The sequence below is a fragment of the Neofelis nebulosa genome, chromosome 13 (assembly GCF_028018385.1).
Source record: "Neofelis nebulosa isolate mNeoNeb1 chromosome 13, mNeoNeb1.pri, whole genome shotgun sequence".
Taxonomy (NCBI): domain Eukaryota; kingdom Metazoa; phylum Chordata; class Mammalia; order Carnivora; family Felidae; genus Neofelis; species Neofelis nebulosa.
Window position 1 is genome coordinate 39,958,429 of NC_080794.1, and position 26,529 is coordinate 39,984,957.

The 26,529-nt window shown below is 42.8% G+C and overlaps 2 protein-coding genes across 9 annotated transcripts in view; one reads left to right on the forward strand and one right to left on the reverse strand.

The window, feature by feature from the left end:
- Positions 1 to 17,340, forward strand: part of KAT6B (lysine acetyltransferase 6B) — a 191,207-nt gene extending 173,867 nt beyond the window's left edge. For all 6 annotated transcript variants that reach the window (XM_058698350.1, XM_058698349.1, XM_058698348.1 and 3 more), the window contains 5 exons: positions 5,961 to 6,192; positions 6,497 to 6,656; positions 7,276 to 7,665; positions 10,378 to 10,669; positions 13,220 to 17,340. In XM_058698350.1, the coding sequence (XP_058554333.1) occupies positions 5,961 to 6,192; positions 6,497 to 6,656; positions 7,276 to 7,665; positions 10,378 to 10,669; positions 13,220 to 15,747 (3,602 nt within the window). In that variant the 3' untranslated portion in view covers positions 15,748 to 17,340. The remainder of the gene's footprint in view (positions 1 to 5,960; positions 6,193 to 6,496; positions 6,657 to 7,275; positions 7,666 to 10,377; positions 10,670 to 13,219) is intronic.
- Positions 17,341 to 22,164: 4,824 nt separating this feature from the next.
- The window catches only part of DUSP29 (dual specificity phosphatase 29), a 35,476-nt gene continuing 31,111 nt past the window's right edge, over positions 22,165 to 26,529 (reverse strand). For all 3 annotated transcript variants that reach the window (XM_058696755.1, XM_058696756.1, XM_058696758.1), the window contains one exon: positions 22,165 to 22,792. In XM_058696755.1, coding sequence (XP_058552738.1) covers positions 22,548 to 22,792 — 245 coding nt within the window. In that variant the 3' untranslated portion in view covers positions 22,165 to 22,547. The remainder of the gene's footprint in view (positions 22,793 to 26,529) is intronic.

The following is a 26,529-nucleotide window of genomic DNA, read 5'->3' on the forward strand; positions in this document are numbered from 1 at the left end:
CCTTCCCACAGTGTTTCTGGTTCATAGGTCTAAGAATTTGTGATTTTAACAAGTTACCAGGTGATGCTGATACTGCCAGTCTGGGGGACTTCTATAAGAAGTAGACTGAGAAGTCTGTGGAAAAGTCAAGCAATATTTACTCTAAGTTGTTACGTAATTAATTACTTCAAGCCCATAGAATTGTGAGAGAAATGTCTTAAACATTCACATTTTCTTTTTAAAAAAAAAAAATTTTTTTTTTTTTAACGTTTATTCATTTTTGAGACAGAGAGAGACAGAGCATGAATGGGGGAAGGTCAGAGAGCGAGGGAGACACAGAATCTGAAACAGGCTCTAGGCTCTGAGCTGTCAGCACAGAGCCCGACGCGGGGCTCGAACTCACGGACCGCGAGATCATGACCTGAGCCGAAGTCGGACGCCCAACCGACTGAGCCACCCAGGCGCCCCAAACATTCACATTTTCAAAACCAACCTCTTAAAGTATAAAATATCTCAAAAATTCAAAATTTCCATTTTTGCTAGGTAGGCATCTATATCTTTTAATAAATGGATGGGGTGCCTGGGTGGCTCAGTCGGTTAAGCAGCCAACTTCGGCTCAGGTCATGATCTCACGGTCCGTGAGTTCGAGCCCCGCGTCGGGCTCTGTGCTGACAGCTTAGAGCCTGGAGCCTGTTTCAGATTCTGTGTCTCCCTCTCTCTGACCCTCCCCCGTTCATGCTCTGTCTCTCTCTGTCTCAAAAATAAATAAACGTTAAAAAAAATTTTTTTTAATAAAAAATAAAAAAATAAATGGAAAGTAGTAAGAAATCAGGCAGGTCACAGGTCATCTGGAGCACTCTAGTTCTCTGAAAACAGTAGGAAGAGTAAGGTTCAGCTTCCTTTTTTACTAATTGCAAAATCATCACAAAATTTCAGCAGGTTCTTTATCACTATTTAAACTGATAACACGGGGGCGCCTGGGTGGCTCAGTCGGTTAAGCGGCCGACTTCGGCTCAGGTCATGATCTCGCGGTCCGTGAGTTCGAGCCCCACGTCGGGCTCTGGGCTGACAGCTTAGAGCCTGGAGCCTGTTTCGGATTCTGTGTCTCCCTCTCTCTCTGACCCTCCCCTGTTCATGCTCTGTCTCTCTCTGTCTCAAAAATAAACAAACGTTAAAAAAAAAAAAATTTTAAACTGATAACACGCCGATCATCCACTTGGTCACAGGGCTGCTTAACCCTAGAAACCAGTAACAGATGACACAGACCAGTGAATTTCCATCCTTAATCATGAGATACATGGTTAGAGCCATCTGATTTCCTCTGCTCAAGACCTGCCATAAATCCCTGGCCTGGTGTCAGTTCCCAGGCTTGCAAACCCAGTGCTGTCTACTGATAATGAACCTTTCAGCAAGGTTTGCTGAGCTAAACAGGTGTCTGATGAAAGGTGTGTAATCCTTGAAGATTATCTTCTCCTAAAAGCAGCCAGTAACCCCAGACTCACACAATCCAGACAGATGGGAATTGGGAGTAGCTTGCCAGAGTTCACACTTTGTATTTGAGGAGGTTCATATGGTTTGGTTCCAGATGGTAGAAGATGAAGGTGTGCAGGAGTGAAGAGTGGCTGCCTTTGTGGGGGGAAATCCTTATCCATGAAAATTATTCCACTTCTGGTCCAGCCTACAATCTTGAAATATTACTAGTTTAAAAGGAAGGAATGTTTCACATTAAACAAGGGTTAGCCTTGCAGTTAATACGCTGGGAGCTCAATTAATTTGCGAATTTAGGTCTGCAAAAACAAATCTTGACCTTGTCCAGATAGTTGCTTCCTTATCCTAAAAGATCTGTTTACACAAAGGCAACTTTCTACCACTTTAACCATTTCAAACACAAGCAATCATGATTCTCTTACTACAAGTAGGTCAGCCTTAACAGAGGTGAGGTAAATTTGGGTCCTACGTAATCAGTACAGCTTAGACATGCTTACCTTTTGCAGACACAACATTGGTCTTAACTTTCCCTTTAAGCAAACACCTTGATAATCTTTTGAATTAGTGTGTGGTCCATACACCAAAACTGAGACCTCACCTTCCATTGGGTAAGTAATTCCAGTGAAGCAAAAGAGAAAGCCACCTTTCTGTAGTATCAAGATAGTTGATGTGGGTGAAGAGTTGATGGGCCATTTTCCAATTACAAGTCTCCTGATCACAGAATAAGTGCTGTTCACCTGCACCTCTAGCTCACAGACAATTTAAAGGTAATAATTTCACCAGCAATTAATTATACTGCAGCTACTGGGATTTGTCCTCCAAACACCACTTTGTTTTTAGTCTGAACAGCCAGGTTTCCCCAGAGATAGTTCTGGTTTTCTGATTCAGAGTGTCCTCCGTTAAGGAAAGGTGTGAGAGGGGCACCTGGCTGGCTCAGTCATTTGAGCGTCTGACTTCGGCTCAGGTTATGATCTCACGGCTCATGAGTTCGAGCTGCGTATTGGACTCTGTGCTGACAGCTCAGAGCCTGGGGCCTGCCTTGGATTCTGTGTCTCCCTCTCTCTGCCCCTCCCCTGCTTGTGCTCTGTCTCTCTCTCAAAATAAATAGACGTTAAAAAGAAAAGGAAAGGTGTGAGAGCACCATGGGAATCTGTTCACCAGGGGTGTAGTGTACTTGTTTCAGATCTTCAGGATAATACACCGGCTTCCAAGATAAGTGCTTTTTATTTCCCTGCATCTTACATCAATTATTTGGAATCTTTTTGGTAAGTTAAATTTAAGAGCTGTAACATTAAATCACCACATCACTATAATTACTCAACAACTAAATGAACTAAATGTTCTTACCAAAAATTGTTCTGTCAATTGGCTATATAGTAATTCTTATTTGAGGAGCCTAAAAAAAGTAGAAGGAAACAAAAGATGACTAGAAATTCATTATTTAAATCATTCCGTGTTAAAAGGTCAGAGTAGTGAAGTGCTACCAGCTACAGCTTTTTTTTTTTTTTTAATGTTTATTTATTTATTTTTGAGGGAGAGGGAGAGAGAAAGAGACAGCATGAGCAAGCAAGGGGCAGAGAGACGGGGAGAGAGAGAATCCCAAGCAGGCTCCGCACTATGATTGCAGAGCCTGATGCAGGGCTCAGACTCACACACTGTGAGATCTTGACCTGAGCCAAAATCAAGAGTCGGATGCTTAAACGACTGAGCAACCCAGACACCTTCCCAGTTACAACTTTTTTGAGGGAAAGTGCTGCAGGTAAAATTTAAATTCTGTATTACAGCAACCTAGTCTACCTATGGAGTAGACGTGGACATTTTTTCTTCTAAGCTATCCATTTTAACACATTACAAGTGATTTCACTTAACTAGTAAGGAATCAGAAATTTACCTTTGGTCATTCTTATTTTGGAGATGAATTGCATTTAATCTAAACATTTCTCCTTTCGGAGGAGACTTCATGGACTCATAAATGGCTCTCAGCTTAATGCAAGTTCTTTCCATTGCTATAAGCCCCTCGAGGGTCTCATGAGTCAGAGAAGGAAAAACTAACATCAGGCAATGCAGTGATGCCTTTGGACCATGGCATTGTGTGGTCTGAAATGCTGGTGCACATCATCCCTGAAGACCTGCTTGATGTTTTCTAGTTGGAGTTTTGGTTTGCAGTTTTTCTTCCCCAGCACCCAGGAAATTACCACTTGCTGGCAGGTGTTGGTAACCTTCCTGCTTTGTAGCCTTCACTAGTGCCATACAGAGGTGTTTGCTGTGAAAATCCAGTGGACTTCCCGGGCTCAGTGTACACATGCTCCCTGCCACCACCTCCCCAACCCCCTTCAAGTCCCAGGACTCTCCCGTGGCAGTGGCAGTCACAGACTGCGGATTGTGTCCGAGAGTGTCCCAAGAGACAGCCACTTGGTGAGGTGGGAATTGCAGGTGCTGAAAAGTTTATGCCTAAAGGCTCTCCACAGACCCCAGGTTGCCTGAGAGTTCCAGTGGCCTGACCAATTTAGGCTGAGGCCATGATAAGCTATATTTGTACTGCCTCAGGTGTGAAAACATGAGCAGCTGTATAAAGTATGTTTTGGGGGGATTTTGGCTGAGCCCAGGGTAGAGACTGAGGGAAGAGAAGACAGAACAAAGAAATCCATGTGCTTCCTGGGTAAGACTGCTCATAGTAGAACCTAAGGTAGGAAGGGCACATACCGCCTTCTGACCACTTAAGTTGTATAGAAAGCTTTCTGTTGAGCTGAGAGACTGAGGCTTTCTGTCCCTAACTGGGAGGTTCAGATAAGAACCAGTGAGGGACTGGGGATCAAGAGGATAGTTCCACAACCATGATACTATGGTCCTCTCCTCTCGCAGTAGTACAGAGCCGGGTCCTCCAGCCAACTGAGTAGATTTCTCAGCATGTGCCAAGCACTTAGGAGGCAGGTGATGGATGTGCCAATTATCTGTGCTCTGGGGTTTGGGCACTCTTTGTACTTGAGCGACAGAGAGCTCTTCTCCATATTGACAGGGCATGATCTGGGCTGGATTCAGCACCGTGGTCATCACTGTTAGCATTCCGGACACACTGCTCTTAAAAGCCTCTGGATGCAGCTGAATGACGTGTCGACAGTGGTTTGACTGTAAAATTTTGTGGTGCTTGTTTACATTCAATCAAATACATTACTCTTAAGCATGAGTTAAAGAGACAAATAAGTCAAAAGACTGCAGGAAAGCCTAAAGTTAAATGTATGCTTATTCTTTATCATGGCATTCAGATTAAAACCATCAAAATGCAAAATGCTGTGGTTACACCCCTATAGGGTGTAGGTCAGTTTGGGTTTCTTGTTCTATATTTCTGCATTATTTACAGTGATTTTGAGAGGCAGGAAAATGCATCAGAGGCTTGATTTTGTCCTTCTAAGAAAAAATCCAAAATTGAGAAAATTCTTGAGAATGCAGCCATTTTGGAAATGTAGATAAAGAAGAAAAATGCTGAAGATTTGGGTGGTTTACAGAGCAGCATGATTTTGTAATTGCTGCCACCTACTGTATGTGGTTGATGTTTGTTTAAATTTAGGAAGTTCATGAAGGTGAGGCTATTGAAATTGATAATTAGAGCAAGGTAGACATCATTAGTTTACAGCATTCCTTCTCTACTCCATAAGTGGCTCTTAATTACCAAGACAGCCGCCAGCTTTCATTCATTACCTTCAAGTGGATTTAAAGTTTTAAATCATTTAAAAAATCCCTTTGCCAAGAACCTTCACAGTAATGCTGCAGAACGCATATTCAGAAGCTTACCATGCTCGGGGATTTCCTGAGTATACATAAAACAAGTTTGTTTTAAGGAGGTTGTTTTGTTTTAATTTGTGGAAGCAACATTCTGGGGTTGGATTATAAATTAATTTACATGAAAGAGGTGAAAATAGAGCTAGTAGAGCTGATGTGAGTTGCAGCAGTCGACTTAAAAGACATTCTTTTATTAGTCCTAAAACAAAGCTTCAGATCAGCCGGCTAGTTAAATGTAACAAGCAATATAGAATCTGAGTCAACAGAGACCCTTCTCTTTTATTAAGATCCAGCTGTCAAAGGGTCATTAGGTCCTTCCTGTGGAAAACAACTTGCCCATTAATGTTTAGGGTGGTCCCTTGACAGGATTTCTAAGTGCCTGACATTTCGATTTTGAGAAAATCTAAAGCTGGTGGGAAACTTGGATGTTGAAATTTATCAGAAGTAACGTCCTCAACCTTAGCTTTGTTAAATATGCCATGACGTATATTTGAAATGCAGCCTCTAGCAATGTGAATTGACTTACAGTGCTACTGTAAAGGATTCATAAGCATAAACTTCATGGAGATCAAATCACTATAACTGGGAAGAGACTGCATACATAAAGTTTGATGTGATGTTTTTACCTTAATTGCTACTTATATTATTTTGAGGGGCCCCTATCCCAATGTCTAAAAACACCACAGTGAAGTCATCTTTGGCTTTTTCTGCCCTAGGCTATTTGCTTTCTAGAAGAGAAGGCCAAGCAGGGTCTCCTGAAAAGCCACTCTCCGATCTGGGCCGTCTCTCCTACCTGGCCTATTGGAAAAGTGTCATCTTAGAATATCTCTACCACCACCAGGAGAGGCACATCAGCATCAAGGCGATCAGCAGAGCTACAGGCATGTGCCCACATGACATTGCCACCACTCTGCAGCACCTCCATATGATTGACAAGAGGGATGGCAGGTGAGTACCGATGCCAGGGCATCACTGGCTGCCTCTCAAGCATCTTATACCAGAAAGTGTCCCAGGAGTTAGGTGGCCTCATTCCAGTTTAAGATAAGAGGTTCCCCCAAAGGTGTTATCAAAACCTTTCTCCTAAACAGAAAACAGGAAATGATACTGTTTTGCTGGTCAGATTTCAATTTGCTATATTTTTTCATTGATGAGCTCTCTGATTTTTCCTAACCTAGTAGCATTTGTCAACGTGTGTAGGTGAAATGAAATTTCAGCTTTTGATTGCACTTTGTTCTGCCTTATCACATTACAGATTTGTCATCATTAGAAGGGAAAAGTTGATACTCGGCCACATGGAAAAGCTGAAAACCTGTTCCCGGACCAATGAACTTGATCCAGAGAGTCTAAGATGGACCCCAATTTTAATTTCTAATGCTGCAGTTTCTGAAGAAGAGCGAGAAGCTGAGAAAGAGGTAATGATTGACTTCGTCTGCCTAAGTTGTGTGACTTCACTCCTGCAGCATTCTTAGGCTGAGAAAGTCATTAACATCGTTGTCAAAGGCTTGGTTATGTAGAAAGAGCTTGTGAAATGATATGGCACTAATTTATCCTAACTGAGGTTGCATGGTAAGACATGATAATTTTATTGAATTGAGTATGAAAAATGAAACATTTATCATTGATCACAAAGCAGCATTTTTCACTACTGACAGCATGTAATCAGATCACATTTGGTGCTGAGCTCCAAGGCTGCAATGTCAATCGATTCTTTGTGTTTATGAACTTGCTTAAAGTGCTCCATGCCAGTGAGCATGTAATGTAGTGATAAAGGACTCAAATCAATTCGCTGCATCATTAATACTGCTAAATATCCCATGAAACCCAATCTTCTTTGATTTGTTATCCTAACTGATGCAAAAGAGTCCTGAGATGATGCAGCTGGAATGTTGCTTGGCTGGCTGACTGTTCTGTTCAGAAACAACTTAAGAGATCCTTTGCCTTTGATCCTTAGAGGCTGTGTCTTAACTGCCCTTTCACTGGCCCACCATTTTTACCCTCCCCCCCCCCCCCCCCCCCCCCCCCCGCCCTTAGGCCGAGCGGCTAATGGAACAAGCTAGCTGCTGGGAAAAGGAGGAGCAAGAAATCCTGTCCTCTAGAGCGAACAGTAGGCAATCACCTGCAAAAGTACAATCGAAAAATAAATATTTGCATTCCCCGGAGAGCCGGCCAGTGGCAGGGGAGCGAGGGCAGCTTATGGAGCTGTCTAAAGAGAGCAGTGAAGAGGAAGAGGAGGAGGAGGAGGAGGAGGAGGAGGAGGAGGAGGAAGAGGAAGAGGAAGAGGAGGAAGAGGAGGAAGAGGAAGAGGAGGAGGAAGAGGAGGAGGAAGAAGAGGAAGAGGAGGAAGAGGAGGAGGAAGAAGAAAATATTCAGAGTTCTCCTCCAAGATTGACTAAACCACAATCAGTTGCTATAAAGAGAAAGGTATGTGTTTAGATTTTCAGTGAGTCAGTTTCAATCAAATCTTATTTGTCATTGCAAACATTCTATTAGTATTTGTTTCACTCTCTATTCTTTAGAAGTAGTCTGTTTGTATTCAGTCCTGCTGATCATATATCATCATCCTTTATCTTACAGTCATGATTGTGTTTACTTTTTGAGGTTAGTGCTGTTTTGTTAAAGTGGGGACAGGCGGGCTTCCTAGTCTAGTAGTTACTGCCACCTGCTGGTTTGTGGGACTAGAGAAGTCAGGCTATGCGAACAGAAAAGGACCCTGGAGAGCACTTCAACCACCCTTCAGCGTGTTTTGATGAAAACACCAAAGCCTAGGAAGGCTAGGAGACTTGTCCAAGGTCATACAGCTCCACAGAGATGGAGCTAGGACCAGTTGAGTGCTCAGACTCCAACCCCAGCACTCCTGATAATATTATTTATTGTAATATTCTATATTATATAGATTATATTATTTTATATTATATAGATGTAAATAAATTTATTCTATATTATGTAGATAAATAACCTTATATTATAATATTCTAACAATTCTATGCGAAGAACAAGAAAAATATTATCAGAAAAATATTAATATTTTTCTTGTTCTTCGCATAGAATTGTTAGAAGGTACTTCAGGCTCTCCATACTGATGCTGATGTTTTGCATTGGTGGCCAAGTACACAATTTCTCATAGCCTGGTGGTCACTGTAGATATACCTTGTGCACAAGGTAAAAAATTGATCTTGTCTTTAGGTGATTGTTTAACCCAGATCTGATATTTTTGTCTTCAGTATCTATCTGTGACATAGTAAGGAACCAGATATTATTAGTATAGCTAAGACTTACAGAAATAACACAAGTGGCAGCTCCGCCCCAAGGCCATCCTATGTACTGTGCGTCAAAGAACCTGCTGTTGTAAATCCCAGCTTGGTGCGCTTTCTTCTAAGCCTGATAGCCTTTTAATGGAAGGGCAGCTGTGGGGAAGGGGTAGAAAAGAGCTCTCCATAAAGTAAACTTTAGACTTGTGAGTAATCTTGGATTTCTTACCAGACAAATGTATTCAGGTATTATGTATACTACAAAAGAAATCTGTTTTAAAAACAACAAAACCAGGATTATCCAAGGTACGATATGGACTCCCATCATATAAATTGATTCAATTTAAAGAAAACTAGTTCTTTGGGGTGCCTGGGTGGCTCAGTCAGTTAAGCGTCTGACTTTTCGGCTTGGGTCATGATCTTGCAGTTCATGTGTTCAAGCCCCGCATCAGGCTCTGTGCTGACAGCTCAGAGCCTGGAGCCAGCTTCAGATTCTGTGTCTCCCTGTCTCTCTCTGCCCCTCCCCTGCTCACGCTCTGTGTCTGTCTCAAAAATAAACAAACATTAAAAAACTAAATAAAACTAGTTCTTTACATTGGTTGTACTCACGTTTGGGAAAATTAGTGAGTTAGGGAGGGCAGGCCAACTGGGAGTGTTAATAACCATAAATGTTAATTACAGAATATGATTATCAGGTTTATACGTGAACATTCAGAGAGTTAATGTGAGCAACAGTAATTCTTGGATACAGTTTACTTAGACTTTGAGTTTTTGTTGTTGTTGTTGTTGTTGTTCTTTAGAGAGAAAGAGAGAGACAGAATATGTGAGCAAGGGAGGGGCATAGAGAGAAGGAAAGAATCTCAAGTAGGCTCCATGTCCAGTGCATGGGGCTCAATCTCATGAACCGTGCATGAGATCATGACCTGAGCCGAAATCAAGAGTCGGGACACTTAACTGACTGAGCCACCCAGGCACCGTAAGAGTTTGAGTTTTAACCAAGCATATTGAACCTTCTTTGCAATATATTTTAAATAATTTTTCAGGCCCACTATTGACACATTCCATTTAAGCAGCAAATCTGTTATTCCTATATTTTAATTTTGTTTCATTAAATGCTTTTTTGCATGGGCAAAAGTATTTTATAATTGCTACCAACCTGTAGTACAATCAGAAAAAAATTTTTCGTATCTTCTATAAATAGGACAGATTTCACATGTCTTTTAATTTTTTAGATGCCTTGTATAATAAAATACTTTATAAAGTTGTCAGTTGCTGACATCCCTGTAGTCACCAATACATGACTGTCTTAACATTTTAAACATTAAATAATCCTTTCTTCTAGTACCCTATCTTCTTCCCTTTTCATTGTTCCTGAAGTCTTATGAAATAGGGAACAATTAGGTTAACCTTGTATGCCATCAAACTTCCTGTAGCATTTTGCATAGAGAAGGTGCTCCTTGAACAGTTATCAAGTATTAAATGAGTGACCCAGTGGCTAGTTGGTTATTGCAACATTTATGGAAACATCTGTGTCCATGAGGACTTAATAGCTATAATGTAGAATATTGAAGTCTGCAAGTACCATAGGAAAATATATTCTAGAAAAGCAAACCTTAGCTTTTTAAAGTCTACAGTTCAGCTGCAGTGATGTTCCCTCTCAAAGCATCTTCTTGAGTAAACAACTGTTTTATTTGGAAAACACTTGCCTGTGTAGTTGGAGCCCGAGAGGGATGTTAAACATCAAATGGAAGGTTAAGTACAAAGGCATTACAGAAGTCTTTACGTGTAAGATTCTGAGACCTGCCTTCAGTACATGTTTGCTGCATATCAACTCAACCATTTAATTTCTCATGAGCTCTTATGTATTGTTTGGAATTAATTTCAGCGGCCTTTTGTACTAAAGAAGAAAAGGGGTCGTAAACGCAGGAGGATCAACAGCAGTGTAACAACTGAGACCATTTCCGAGACGACAGAAGTACTGAATGAGCCCTTTGACAACTCGGATGAAGAGAGGCCAATGCCGCACCTGGAGCCTACCTGTGAGATTGAAGTGGAGGAAGATGGAGGGAAGCCAGTCCTGAGAAAAGCATTCCAACATCAGCCTGGGAAGAAAAGAAAAACAGAGGAAGAGGAAGAAAAAGACAATCATTGTTTTAAGAATGCTGACCCCTGTAGAAGTAAGTGGAAGATTTATAAAAATCTTATCCTTGTGAATATCTTGTGTGTTACTGCCAAAAGGCAGGCACCTGAAGTTATACCCAAAGGCATCTCTGAGGTTGTGTCGACCCACCAGGAATAAGTGCTCATCTGTCTATTCTCATTCATAAAAGGTTCTATCCCTTCTTCCTGGAATTGAATTTTATTTTAAACAACTTCTAAGGCCAGAACATTCCTCTAGGTGGGTTCATCTTAGAAATTGGCTTGTCCTCAAAAACTTTGAAGTCTCTCAGTAAGAAATACACTGCGTCTCCTTGATTCTACTAAGTACTTTTTTTCACATTAAGTATTTCCAGAATCAGGGCTTATATTACTGTGAGCACTGAATGCAATAATTTCTTTTTTCCTATAAAAAATCGATGGCACATCTTATAATTAGTGGTGTCTTAGGATATATTATTATCAAGAATCATTTCAACTCACCCACACCATCAGTATTAGCTTTGATAATATAGGATAATGTAGAAATCAGGAAATTGTCCTTCCTTTTCAATTACTAATTCAAAATTTGCTGTTGGCAGAGATACCCCACCCCATCCTCTAAAAACAAATACTAACACCAGTGAATCAACTTTGATATCCAGTTTAAAAGCAACCATTCCTTGCCTTTTGGGCTGGGAACTTAAGCTCCCAGCTGAATCATGAGGATTTGTGGGGCAATCTATCCACTCTACAGCTGAAATGACTGTATTTAAAAACTTATTCCAACATCTCTTCCATCTAGGAAGAGGCCATCTCATTTCTTTGGGAACTGCATGTATCTCTCTTGCTTTTGAAAAGTCACAACTTTAAGGGCATGAGCAAGCATCTTCCTGACTTTTATAATTGATAGGTATACTATTACTACATACAGTAGTGTCCTGAGGGAATAACATCTTGCCCGGGGTATAAAGAATCTCAAGCCTTCCCCCCCCTCCGCCACCCCATTTCTTTAAACAAACAAACAACAACAACAACAAACTATAGCAAGACACCATTTTTTGTGTGGACATTGAGCCTTATTTCCAGTTCTTAACTCCCTTCTCAGGAGCCTGTAAATGAATCATCACTACCTTTTATTCTCCACTTTGTGCCATTTGTCTTTAAAATCCTAAGTGGCCATATTACTTCTGATTCCTTTCAAGATCTTCTTTCTTAAAAAATTAATCATCAGAAAACTCATCTTCTGATTTAGAGAGGTGTTCCTACAAAAGCTGTAGGTCCAGTAACATGTGGACTCCAGGGGCACTGGCATGGTTATTACTGTGAATAGAAATGAAATCATTTGAGCATCTTGCGGTGACTGTTAATTGGGTGTTGTACTTTGAATTTCTGAAGGAATCCCTGTACATCACTTATGTGTTCTCAGGTAGCCAATTTGAATGTAGTACTTACAGGTAAGTTTATGGGTAATCCTTTTATTACCTAAATGAGCTAAGGCTTACCCTGCTCTGCACTGACTGGATTAGAAATCCCTCCATTCTGACAAAAAAAGATCTCTGTTCCATATTGAATGTAAAATCTTCTGTTTGTTCTCCACAGTAATGTTTGTAATAAGGCTGTTTTTCTTTGTAAAGCTTTTCCTTTACATTGACTCCTCCAGGAGATGAGTTTGAGCTTTAACTTTCTAAAGGTCTCATGAAGACTTAGGTATTTTATATTTGCATTTATTCATCTATTTATTTGTTTGCTTGCTTATATTTCTACAAATATACTTACAAATTGGTTTATATTCATATGTGTGTAAAGGTACAGTAAAAATAATATTAGCTGAGTTAAAATGAACATGACAGTTTTGGTTTGTTTCTTATTTACTTTAATATTCAAACCTTACATTTGAGCAACAAATTGATCAAAATACAATGTGGACAGAATTAGTGATAAAAAGAATGCCAGTTGTTTAAATATCCAATTGTTTCATGGTAACTACATCATAATTTGTATCATGCAAAAATGATGATCCTCTAGTATAGATAACAGATACATTTGTATTTTGGAGTTATGTCTTCATTTGTTTCGGAGGTACACAGTTTATTCTTATGTCAGAGAGAACATTCAAATCAAAGTAAATAATGTCATTCGAGATCATTTAAATCTAGTAAATGTCCACAAACAGAAATTTACTTTCTCAGGACAGATATGTGAGTTAGGCTTCTATTCATTTTACATTGTGGAATGAATTCCAGGCTTTTACATCAGAGAATGTCTTATTTGTTAAACTCAAATAAGAGTATTATAGTTGTCTGTATCCGTGTGCCTTCTATAAAAAGCACAACTTTCTGTCGGAGGTCGGGAGGGAAGGGGAGAGAGGGAATATACAAGACATATTACTTTCCCAGACCTGGACTGTTTACTCGGTTTATAGCATAATATGATTCTGTATTCGTTTTGATTATGTCTTTATTATCGACTCTTGAAATCAAAAGCAGTGTTTACTGATTAATTGAAAAGAATGAATTCAAGTTGTTCAAGGTTATGCTTTCTAAGACTTTGTTTTTCTTCCTCTCGTTTCTCTCTGTCTCCTCACTAAGACAATATGGATGATGATACAGATAACTTGAAAGAAGGCAGTAGAGACAATCTTGAACCTCTAAAGTGCAAACAAGTGTGGCCAAAAGGAACAAAACGTAGTCTATCTAAGTGGAGGCCAAACAAAGAGAGGAAGACCGGATTTAAACTGAACTTGTACACCCCGCCAGAAACACCCATGGAACCTGATGACCAGATAACAGTAGAAGAACAGAAGGAGACTCCAGAAGGCAAAACCAGCCCCACTCCCACCAGGATTGAGGAGGAAGTCAAGGAAGCCGTGGAACCCCTGCTGCCTCGGGATGAAAACACAAGGGATGAAACATGTGCACCGATAAGTCCAAATAAATCACCAGGTGAAAAACCAGAAGATGATCTAATCAAACCCGAGGAGGAAGAAGAGGAGGAGGAAGAAGAGGAAGAGGAGGAAGAAGAAGAAAATGTAGAAAAAGACCCAGGTGGTGCTAAAAATCAGGAAAAAGAGGAACCAGAAGTCTTCACGGACAAAGAAGACCCTGTTCCTCTGGATGATCATGAAGAGGAGGAGGAAGAGGATGAAGAGCCATCTCACAATGAGGGTCATGATGCAGATGATGAAGATGACAGTCACATGGAGTGTGGCGAAGCAGAGAAGGAAGAACGCCCAAGAGAATCCTTTAAAGAAGTACTAGAAAACCAGGAGGCTTTTTTAGACCTTAGTGTCCAGCCTAGTCATTCGAACTCAGAGGTCCTAATGGAGTGTGGCGTTGACCTTGCAGCTGCGTGTAACAGTGAACCTAAGGAGCTTTCTGGAGACACTAAAGCTGCACCTGAATCTGATGAGGAATCCCCAGAAGAACAGGCACAGAAGCAGGACCAAAAGAGTGGCAAAGAAGTGGATTCTGAGTTCAAAGAGAGAAACACGACAGCCATGGAAATTGACTCTGAGACCGTTCAGGCAGTTCAATCTTTGACCCAGGAGAATAGTGAACAGGACGACACTTTTCAGGATTGTGCTGAGACTCAAGAGGCCTGCAGAAGCCTACAAAACTACACCCATGCAGACCAAAGCCCACAGATAGCCGCCACTCTAGATGATTGCCAGCAGTCAGACCACAGTAGCCCAGTTTCATCCGTCCATTCCCATCCTGGCCAGTCAGTACGTTCTGTCAACAGCCCAAGTGTCCCTGCCCTGGAAAACAGCTATGCCCAAATCAGCCCGGATCAAAGTGCCATCTCCGTGCCGTCTTTGCAAAACATGGAAACCAGTCCGATGATGGATGTCCCGTCAGTTTCAGATCATTCCCAGCAAGTCGTGGACAGTGGATTTAGTGACCTGGGCAGTATCGAGAGCACAACCGAGAACTACGAGAACCCTAGTAGCTATGATTCTACTATGGGCGGCAGCATTTGCGGAAATGGCTCTTCACAGAACAGCTGCTCCTATAGCAACCTCACCTCTAGCAATCTGACACAGAGCAGCTGTGCTGTCACCCAGCAGATGTCCAACATCAGCGGGAGCTGCAGCATGCTGCAGCAAACCAGCATCAGTTCTCCCCCAACCTGCAGCGTCAAGTCTCCTCAAGGCTGTGTGGTGGAGAGGCCTCCGAGCAGCAGCCAGCAGCTGGCTCAGTGTAGCATGGCCGCTAACTTCACCCCACCGATGCAGCTGGCCGACATCCCTGAGACTGGCAACGCCAACATTGGCTTATATGAACGAATGGGTCAGAGTGATTTTGGGGCTGGGCATTACCCACAGCCATCAGCCACCTTCAGCCTTGCCAAACTACAGCAGTTAACTAATACACTTATTGATCATTCATTGCCTTACAGCCATTCCGCTGCTGTAACTTCCTATGCAAACAGTGCCTCTTTGTCCACACCATTAAGTAACACAGGGCTTGTCCAGCTTTCTCAGTCTCCGCACTCTGTCCCTGGGGGACCCCAAGCACAAGCTACAATGACCCCACCCCCCAACCTGACTCCTCCTCCGATGAATCTGCCACCGCCTCTTTTGCAACGGAACATGGCTGCATCAAACATTGGCATCTCTCACAGCCAAAGACTGCAAACCCAGATTGCCAGCAAGGGCCACGTCTCCATGAGAACCAAATCGGCATCTCTGTCACCAGCCGCTGCCACCCATCAGTCTCAGATCTATGGGCGCTCCCAGACTGTAGCCATGCAGGGTCCTGCACGGACTTTAACGATGCAGAGAGGCATGAACATGAGTGTGAACCTGATGCCAGCCCCAGCCTACAATGTCAACTCTGTGAACATGAACATGAATACTCTCAATGCCATGAATGGGTACAGCATGTCCCAGCCGATGATGAACAGCGGCTACCACAGCAATCATGGCTACATGAATCAAACACCCCAATACCCTATGCAGATGCAGATGGGCATGATGGGAACCCAGCCATATGCCCAGCAGCCAATGCAGACCCCGCCCCATGGTAACATGATGTACACGGCCCCCGGACATCACGGCTACATGAACACGGGCATGTCCAAACAGTCTCTCAATGGGTCCTACATGAGAAGGTAGGCAACATGGGCAGTCACAAGATCCCCCTGGGCATCACTATTGGATTGAATCTGCACAAATACCTTCGAAGAGTACGATTTCAAAACCAGCAATTGGTGTGAATGCAAAAACATTTGTTGGCACCATTTATTTAAAAAAAAAAAAAAAAAGCTGTATGCAGCAGAAAGCCTTATACGAGTTGTTTTTCTTTTTTTCCTTTTTCTTTTTTTGGTATCTTTGTTTCTGTTACTTTTATATGAAATTCTCTGCAAAGGAAGGCCTCTCTGGACTACAATTTGAAGGCAGCCACTTGTTGTGCCTGCTTCCATGAAATGATGTGGATATCAAGCCCCGCCCCACCAAATTATCTGTTTTAATACTGAACCTAGAACTTTTTTTTTCTTCCCTGTCCACTCCATGTAAATGCCTTTAGCATTTCAGTTATTGTATATTTTGTTTAAGGTGACACTTCAGCATGCCGCTAATGTCTTTGTTAGTGACAGTGCATTTTGTAGTACTGTACAAGTGTTGTGCTAACAGTAAGCCATTTCTTAAGTTTTTTGCCTTGATTAGGGTGCCCTAATTTGAGGGTTTAAAAAAAATTATATTTTTGTTAATTATAAAACTGTAAAGAGCTATAAAAGCTATTCCCATTTGGTTAGTCAAAAGGGGTTTTATTGCTAAATGTTTGGTGTAAAGTTGAGACCCTTTTCCATTTTGGTGACAGATTTCTTTGGGGAAAAAAGGCAGCTTTCTGTTTTATAAATGCAGACTTCTGTTTATTGAATGAAGCATATCTCAGTGTTTATCTGTCAGGTTTTGAAACATTTCATATATGTCCAAATACTTGGCAGGATTTAAAAAAAAATAGTGAATTTGGTGTAAAGTTGCTATTTTATGGAAATGCCTCTAACTTTACATTTTCATTCCATCTGTAGATTTTTCTATCTTTATAAAATATTGGAGTTATTTTTTAAGGAAAAATAGAGAAGTAGCTTGTGAATAGCTCAAACTAAGCTTACAAATCGCATGTAAAAAAGCAAAAAAAAGTTATTTGTGTCTGTTTATATTGCTTCCTTTTTTGTAGCCTTTGTACCTGTACAGGGTGACTGTAAGGGCCAAGCAGGAGAGGCGTAATCCTTGTATAAAATAGGAGCCAGCGACACTCTTGTATTTATCTGTTCTCTTTTTAGTCAGTCACTTCAAAAAAAAGAAGAAAAAAAACGAACAAAAAAAAAGCTGTACATTTTAACATAAAATAAATTATGATGAGCCATTTTTAGCCTCTTGTGTCCTGTCATATTATGATTGATAGAGAATGACCAATGGAACTGTATCATGTGTCACATCTCAGAACACATACACATTTTGGGAAAATAAATTATTTAGTGTAAATTGGAGTTATGAGATTTTCTGATTTGTTTTGACTTTGGGGGAGGGGGTTGGCAATAAATAAGAGTAATATCTAATAAAACCATCACATATACCAAATACCTATTTAATAAATTAATTTATAATGGATTTTAATGCTTTTCATGAAAGTTTATTTTATGCTGGTGCATACCTTCTGTATGCCAATCATTGTCTTTAAAATAAAGTGAATTTGTTTTTTTCTTTTTGACTTTGATCTTCATTTGCAAAGGGATCCTATACAAATATTCAGTTGCCTCATCTGTACAGTCTGTGTAAACACCCCTCAGGGCCTTAGCACAGTGGTAGCAAACTTCATTTTTATAAAAGTTAATACCAAAACACCCCATTTGGGATTGTACGTTTGAAAAATCATCTCAAAAAAAAAAAAAGGTGTGAAAGTTTTGCTCTTGTGAATGAATGATTGGATGTTTTCTTTAGAGTCTAAAGTTTAGACCAAAACCAAAAAGTCATTGTTTACAAACACTATTCTATGGCATTCAGAGAAACTTCTGTCTGACTGTTAAAACAGTTTATTATTTGAGCTTCTAGCCTAGAAATAAATGCCTCACTTGGCATCCATGGGAACTGGCCCATTAAGCTCCCAATGTGTCTAAATGTGGGTGCTCACGACTCTCCTGTCACTTCTTTTATATCGCGCAGAGGGAGAACGTTTTTCCATCAGTGGTTCAACACAAATCAAGTGTTGTACTGACATAGACACAAACTTTCAGGTAGACTCAGAATAAAACCGAAAAGGCAGGCTAGTGCACATGCCCCAGGATCACAGGACACTGTAGAGGGAGGAGGCCCGATGGGGTTTTGCTTTGCGCTCTCACCCTTACTAGGTTTCCTTCACAGTTACAAAGCGTTCTGGGTTTAGCGTCTGGCAAGACGTTGTCTTTAGGTCCTTTCTTTCCACAAATGCCCAGTCCATGAGGGAATTCTCTGTAGTGGCTGAGGGAGAGCTCATGAAAAGACACTTCTGCAAGGGCTTTAGTCACAAAGGGAAGAAGTGAAACTAATGGGAAGGAAAACCTAATCCAGCTTCAGAGAGAGGTGATGGTGTGCTGCTAGTTCGGGAGTAGCCATCAATCTTAGCAGCCCAGTGGGTGCACCTGTCAGGCAAGAGGCTGCCTGAGCCTAAGAGCTGGGGTGGAGGCCTGCTAACAATCTCATATGGAAGCTTCCACAGGCCCCATCTTGAAACCTTCACATATGTAGTCTCTTTCCTCTTCTGTTGAGGTCCTTTGGGACTGAGATTCCCTTGTGTTTTCCTTTTGCCATGGCCTGCTAATCACACCCTGTGGTTTGTGTGAAACTGGGGTTCCATCACCCCCACACCCTGCCTTCCTCACAGTCCTCCAGGGAGCTTGTGGGCAAGTTCTGGTCACTGCCCCAGACCTACCAGATCAGAATCCAAGAACACTACTGGGGACTCCTTGTGTCATAGGCTCCCAAGGGACTGCAGCATATCCAGGTACAGGACCCCCTCTGCTGGCCCCTATCTCCAGCATTCATGGGCAGAACAGAAAGGCTTGGGGGAGAGAAACTGCTGATCTGAGGTGGCCTCAGAACACTGCACACTCTTCCTTACTCACCCATTCTCACTAGAGAAAGCAATTCAGACCAAACTGTGACACCAAGGATCCTGGAAAACAGGAACTTGGATTCATCAGAACTGAAATGGAGTCACCATTAGGTTGAGATTCATTAACAAGCCATGTTTTTTAAGCCCAGTAATCTGTTCTTTCATTTACCTTATAAGAGTCTTGAGTGGTCATCAGCTGTCGACCTTTTCTTTTGAATCGCTCAAGCGGTGCCTACCCAGGTGTGAAGGCATCGGCCTTCCTTGCCGACACTCTGTTTCAGAAATGATGACTCACAATACTGTTACCAAGCTTTCATAAACAGCCTTCCCATGTGATCCACATGCCTACCCTGTGCAGGAAATGGGGCCATTGTCTCCAGTGTCAGATGAGGAGATTGGGCTCAAAGAACCTATCTTAATTGCCCAAACTCACTCAGCTAACATTTGGAAGCTGAAACAAACCCGGTTCTCCAAATGGCAGCTCTTCTTCCTACACGTAACTCTGAAAAGACCGTAAGTTGTCATCTCTCTGATTTCAAGGCTCAGCTAAAAAATTCACGATGCTACTGGAACTATTAAGTGCCATACAAATAAACTTTACTTTGTTTTAAGCAAGCATTGTCTCCAGCGTACAGTCAACATTCAGACTACCAGTACTGTTAAATTATGAAACTGTGCCCAGGTGTCCATAATTCCACACTCCTGGTTTTTCTTCTTCCTTCTCTGTACTCTTTCCTGGTTTTCCCTCTGCCACCCAGGCCCAGCTCTAAACACTGATGTTGAAGCACTCAGGCCTGGGACTTCCTTTTCTCATTATCTCACCCAGGGTAATGAGTTCCAACACCACCTACGCACAGATAACACCCAGAATTACACCTCCAGTTGTGAACATTCCTCTGAGCTCCTAGATTCAAGGTCCAATGACACGGGATACTTTATGTATGTCTTACAGACGTAACTGGTGATCTCCAGCCCTCTCCCCCCATTTCTGCCCTGGTCAACCTCATCTCCATACTCAGGCAAGAAACCGAATCAATAGCTTTCATTTTTCTTTGCCCTCTCATCAGGTTCTGTCGACTCTCCAGGATAATTCCAAAATAATCTTGAGTAGTAGTCCCCTGGGGCTGTCTCAGTCCAGGCCACCATCCTCTCCTGTCTAGGGTTCCAACAGCTTCCTGTCTGGTCTTCTTGCCTCCCTTCTTAATTCCCAACAATCCATTCTCCATACTTCAGCCAGAGTGATCTCCTTAAAACATAGGTCATACCATTCCCCTGCTTAAAACCATTCGGTGGCTTTTCTCTGCACTTGAAATAGAATCTAGCTTCTATAACCCACGTCTTCCAATTTCCCCCTACCTATGGGCTCCAGCTTCACTGAGGGGCGTTTCCTCAAAAATATACCTCTTTACCACCCTGGGGCTTTCACCAGGGCTGTTCTGTTCCTCAGCCTAGAATGACTCCCCCTTTGGAGGGTGTGCTCCTTCAAGTCTCAGCTCACCCCATCTCCTCAGGTCTTCGCCCCATCCCCAATTGTCCTTCACCTCAATACCTGTTTGCCTCATTGCACTTTATCACAACATGCCTTTTTGTTTTTACTTTTGGCTTCCTAACCCAATTTTTGGCATGCGGTAGGTTCTCAATGAATACTTATTGGCCAAATAAATAATTTATTTCTGAAGACTTGAAATGCTTTTGCAAAAATTTCTGTTCCTCCTTTCTCCCACCTCTGGCCCCCAGGAGCCATCTTGCAGAGACCAGAATTCCAACTTTAAAGTTCTCTGCTCCTGCTGTCCTCAGTAAGACTCACAGCCCCACAAAGAGATGGGCCCATGTAGGAAAGTATAGAGAAGCTCAAGAGAACACCAGCATTTCATCCTACCATACATCCCACAATGGATTCATTTAAATGTAAGTATGTCATTATGATGTATTAAATGTAATATTTCATTAAAATGGAAATACTAATTTCTTTCTAGACAAGGAATATATTAGACCTAGGAGATAAATGAGTTTTGAGTGGGTTATTGGAATCCTGTGATGGGAAAGTCCAGGTAGGTGCCTCTGGGACCCTAGAGCTCCTTTTGGTCTATATCTCTTTCCCACAAGCCTGTGTATGGCTCCCCTCACACTCAGATCCAAGTCCTTATGAGGACCTGACTACTCTTGGACCACGATGACTCTCTCAGAGCAGTCCCAGGAAGCCAGGCCCAGCCACCAAGGGCCCAGGCCACAAGTCCTCTCCTGTGGCACAAAATCAGGGCAGCCCACCTAAACTCACAGGGAAGTTTTACAAGGCTGCTGGGCCCCCCGACACTATCCTTCCTCCATCAAGAACTTCCTCTTTCATTCTGCTGAAAACCATAACCAAATCGAAGGACCAAGCCCCTTTTCATATTTTCTTCCACAGGCATTTATCGCACTCTTTTTGCTTTCTCCAGGCAGTTTTCGTTTCTGGTCCTTGACCTCTGGCATCTCCATCAGCATTTCTCTTTGGGTTCTGTCTAGTTTAGGGTTCCTGGTTCCAGAAGCCATCTCTATCTGCTTGATGTCTCCTGCTGTTTTCTCCTCGAGAATGAAAATCACACAGGCAGGGCGCCTGGCTTAGCTCTCAGGGGCAGGGAAATTCCACACCTGAGCTCACCTGGCTGCCTTGTTCTCCCATTCCATAGCAAACACATTTGCAAATGCTTTCTGGTATGACTGAAAACAAGCCTGTGTTGCTTTGACTAGAATCAAAATGAAAGGAGTTTCTCCAAGTGCCAGTTCCCTAAAGAATATCCCCCTTCTTTTTTCCAAAATTGTAAAGTTAAACTTGTCCACAATTCGTTGAATTTTTCTGGGTGGTGGCAGCTCTGGCTAGGATTCTGCAAGCCCTGGCTCCCGAGGAAGGTAGAAGAGCACAAGGCAGGGGCCAGTGTACGGGACTCAGGACAGCACCCCCCCCCCCCCCCCACCGCCCTATCCCTAATAAATGAGTTGCTCTCTGCAGGTTGCAGACAGCGGCATCTATGAGTGGTGATCCAAGCCTGGGGATTCTGTGGAAAAGAGGATGCAGGAGATGATAAGGAAATACAGATGCCCCAGAGAAGGGGCCTGCTAATAAGCTATGCAAACTCTTCTGTAACACAGCTCTCCCGGGCACTTTTCTGCAGCTAAAAAATAAATTTATATTTTACAATTATTTTTTAAGAATGTGACTTTCGGGGGCACCTGAATGACTCAGTTGGTTAAGCGTCTGACTCTTGATTTTGGCTCAGGTCATGGTCTCACGGTTCATGGAATTGAGCCCTGTGTCAGGCTCTGTGCTGAAAGCCTGAAGGCTGCTTGGGATTCTCTCTCTCCCTCTCTCTCTCTCTGCCACTCCCCTGCATGTGTGAACTCTCTCTCTCTCTCTCTCTCTCTCAAAATAAATAAACATAAAAAAAAAAGAATGTGACTTTCAGACAAAGCCAAACATTTAATCACAGCACAATGCCTACGTATTTTCCAATCCTTTTCTGCTTCCATCTTACCAGAAAATAATAATAATAATGACAATAATAATAATAATAATAAAATACAGGCACCTTTGTGCAGAACTGTGTGCTCATCTGTAACCAATTCTGCTGAGAAGGCAGTCTGCCCCATTCTGCTATGAAGCCAAGTCCTCATCCAGGAGGCAGATTTGAATCCCCCCCCCCCCCCCCATTCATCAGCATACACCTGAGAAGTTTAAGATTGAAGGAAGTCAAGCTTTGGTTCACTGTCCCAGGTCACAGGGCAGGGCTATTTCAGCCTCCCTCTCCATTCCCGAGTCTCTCTGTGTGCCCTGCTAGGGGTGCTATGGCTCCTTCTCACCAGCCTTCTCACTGTTGTCACTGTGCTTGGCCTGTCGCCTCTGCTGCACCAGCTGCTTGTCCAGTTCCCGGAGCTGCTTCAGAAAGCCCCGGTTGGGTAGGACACAGCGGTTCTTGGCCACTTGTTGAATGGCGTCCACCAGGGTCATGTTCTTGTGAATCATCAGGTAGGCCAGGACCAGGGTTGCTGAACGGCTGCGGCCCATGACACAGTGAACCAGGATCTTACCTGAAATGCAGTGGGAAGAAGAGTACCACACTATACTGGTAATCATTGCATTCTTCACCACCGTGTGCTCTCGGGGGGAGGGGGGGAACACAGATTTCCCTTAAGAATATCCTTGATGAAGCAATACAAATTAATTTTTATCAAATTTCAGCCTTTGGTTACACTTCTGCTTAATATTTTGCGTGATGAAATGGTAGGTACACTTAAAGCACTTGGGCTGAGTGCCAAAGTAAGATGGTTATCTCAAGAACAAGCACATAGGAGGTAGAGTTGCAAGCTGAATTAGCCACTGTTTCATGAAACACTGTTTTTACTTAAAAGAGCAAATGACAGAAAAACCATGATAATTCACACTTGGATATTTGGCAGACTTTGTCTCAGAAGTGAACAAAGTAGGGAGCCTGGCTGGCTCAGTTGGAAGAGCATGCAACTCTTGATCTCAGGGTTGTGAGTTTGAGCCCCACGTTGAGTGTACTGATTGCTCAAAAATAAAATCTTAAAAAAAAAAAAAAGAAGTGAACAAAATAGGCCTTTCATGTCAAAGGAAATAACCAATGGTGTTTGTTGCCAGTGAAAAAATTCAGGCTTTTGAGGAAAATAGAATTTTGGGAAACTTGTATCTATTACTGTGGGGTTGACAGTTTCCCAATACTTTTAGATTTTTCTGTTAAGATTGGTGGTGATATTAACAAATGTGTTCTTTTGATAACATACAATGAAAAGTGTCAACATTTGGAAGATCTACATAACTTAGTGAACCAATATTTTCCAAATGACCAATGTGGGATATTACAAAGTCATGCGTGAGTAAAAAAAACCCATTCAAAGTGCAAGACAGACCAATGGATTTTCATATAACAGAGTACGTATGAAGTTTATGTATATGGTTTCCAATTGCAAGGCATCATAGCTAGCCTTTAAGAAACTATTACTTGTCAAGTTTTGGTGTAGTATTAAAGAAAAATATCCATAATTACCAGAAAAGTCTATTAAAATATCCTTCCCTTCTCCATCTACATGTCTGAATGAAGCTGGATTTTCTTTATATACTTCAACCAAAACAACACTACCATGGCATCAGCTAGGCCTGGCTTCACATTGTGAAGCAGCCTCTACACCCTTGAGGTCTGCATTTGGTAGTGCTCTCGAGCTCACACAGTAGTACATCAATGTGCGTTATCTCATTTTATCCTTAACAGAAACTTCAAGGTTTCATTATCATCATTCCTGCCTCACAGATGGGAAACAGGCTCAGAGTGGTGAAATGACATGCCAGAGGTCACCCAAAAAGCAGGTGCCATGGCTAGAAATAGTTAAAAGCAACTTGTTACTGCGGCCCTTCTGTGTGCTAGCCGCTGGCCACTGTGCTCAGGGGACAGAGAAAGTAATGAGATTAGGCTCTCCGGCTGTCCCCACAAATGCCATCCCAGTGGCTGCCCTCTCCTGTGTTTGTGGGATAGGGGCAGCTTGAGCTATGTGACTTGTGACCCCAGTGATGTCTCTTCCTGAGTCTCAAGCCTGTGGCTCAGAAGGATGACCAAAAAGACACTTATGAACATCACTGAACTTATGGAACATCAGGATATGAGAACAGCTTGTTGAAGAATACTTCTGAACAGACATGGCTCCCCCGTGTCCTTCTCACCGCCACCCCCTCACCTGTGCCAGGGGACCATGCCCAGGACCATGCCCAGGCAGAGTGAGAAATCCAAGAGGGCCTGACCATCAGGCATAGGATTCTCTCTCCCCTCCTCCCAGCTGGCAAGGCCTGCACATCTTGCCCATCAGGAAGAACTCCATGATGGCCTCTCCACACACACAGGGCTGGCGCAGAAAGGTGCTTCATAAGGAACTGTTCATTTTGTCACAATTCATTTTCACGAATCTCCACAAGCTTACCAGGCGGCCCTGCAATCCCACCTGCCATGATGCTGAGCTACAAGAGTGTGACCGCACCACATTTCCCTTGGGCACATTTGCTAGAAAGGAAGGCAAGAAGTAGGGCCTGCTTCTTTTTTGCTGGGTCGGGTTTGGAGGAGGCTGGCCCTGGCTCTTGCATGGCATGGTTGTGCTCCTGGACTGGAATGTCTACCTCTGGCATTCTAATCCCCACAGACTGTTCCAGAGGCTGGCTGGCTTCTTGCCAGCTGTGCTGATAACTAAAGCGTTTCTTCCTCTCCTGGCAAAAAGGGTAATTCTTTCTGTCACGACTAAATGCTTGAAACAGACGAAAGCTGTAGTTCATTAAGTCTTTTGGGAGCCTGAAGTCTGTTAAGTGGGAGGAGGGGAGGGGAGAAAAATGGCAAAGGGAGATGGAGGGGGTTGGAAGAGAAAGGGGGAAGGGAGAGAAGGGCGTGCTCAGCTCCAGCAGAAGCTCCTGGAGCTGAATTTTGGTTTTACAAAAGTGGCGTGAATGCCCTCAGCTGTGTGAGCTTGGTAGGTAGGTCTTCCTCCCTTGGTAAAGGGCCTGTCTCAGCACCCTCCAGGCACTGCTCTCTCTTTGCTCTGTGGCTCTGCTAAGCACCACCCTTTGGGGCCCAGCACTGGGTGGTAAGAAAGCTCTCAGAGGGTTCAGGAGACAAGGGCAAGGAGACCTGCACGGGGCCTGCTCCCGGCATGGCCCATACCGGAGAAACTAGGAGGCTCTCTGTTAGACACCAGCCAGAGTTAGGGCCCTAAGTGAAGGCAGCTTTGTCAGGGCACACATTTCTTAGATCAGTGGCTTTCACTTCTTTGTGTGCCCCCTGAAAACACAACACACAGTTCACAGTTTACGTGTACATAGCCCTACCTCGCCCCCAGATCGTCCAAGTACATTTTTACATAGCTTGCCATACTCGATCAGCACGACAGACTGATGATGAAATTATCATCTCCATTTTACAGAAGAGATAATGTGCAAAGAAGTGAGCGGCCCTGTTTGCACAGCTGGGAAGTGACAGAACCACGCATGATTTGAGACCAGGCTCCCTGACACCAGATTCAGAGCTCTATGTGATATCACAAGTGTGTGTGTATCAGGCAAAAGTTCCACAAGGTAATATGAGCTTTTACTACGTGCAATGCATGCTGCTATATTCAATTATTGTCTAATCAATTCATTTTTTTTAAGGCAATGCTGGGTGCACTCACTAATCTCATTTTATGACACACCAATAGGTCACAATCTATGTTTGAGAAATGGTGATTTCAATTTAATAATTCCCCTTAGCCTTTACCAAAAGGTGAATTCCCACAGTCTTATAAAGAAAACCCACATCCAGAATCTCTGCTGCTCCCCAATTGCGTATTTTCAACTGGTGACCAAAAGATAGGCCTCTGTCACTCAAATCGTATATACAGGCCAAGCCTGTTACCCACCGACCCCACAAACCCCCACCCTCAACTCAACCCCACCCCTGCCAGCTGTGCCTTCTCATAAACAGCCTCCTTCCTTGGTTTTGGGGGATGCCCTTTGCCTGTCTCTTGCTCACTCACCTCCCTCAGCAACCTGCAAAGGCAGCATTCATACTTCTCCCAAAACACTTCTGGGGGTGTGGAAGTCATCAGAAGAAGGGTCCACGTTGTGTTTTGAACTGCTGGGGGCCAGGCCTGTGTGTGCTGCAGTAGGGCAGGGGATCCTTAAAATACCCTGAATATCTGGTCTGGTTAAAGCTTGGAGGCACCAGAGGACCACGCTCCTGCTCAAAAGCAGACTCGCTTTGTTTATTCATACCTGCCTTAGCCATAATAGATTT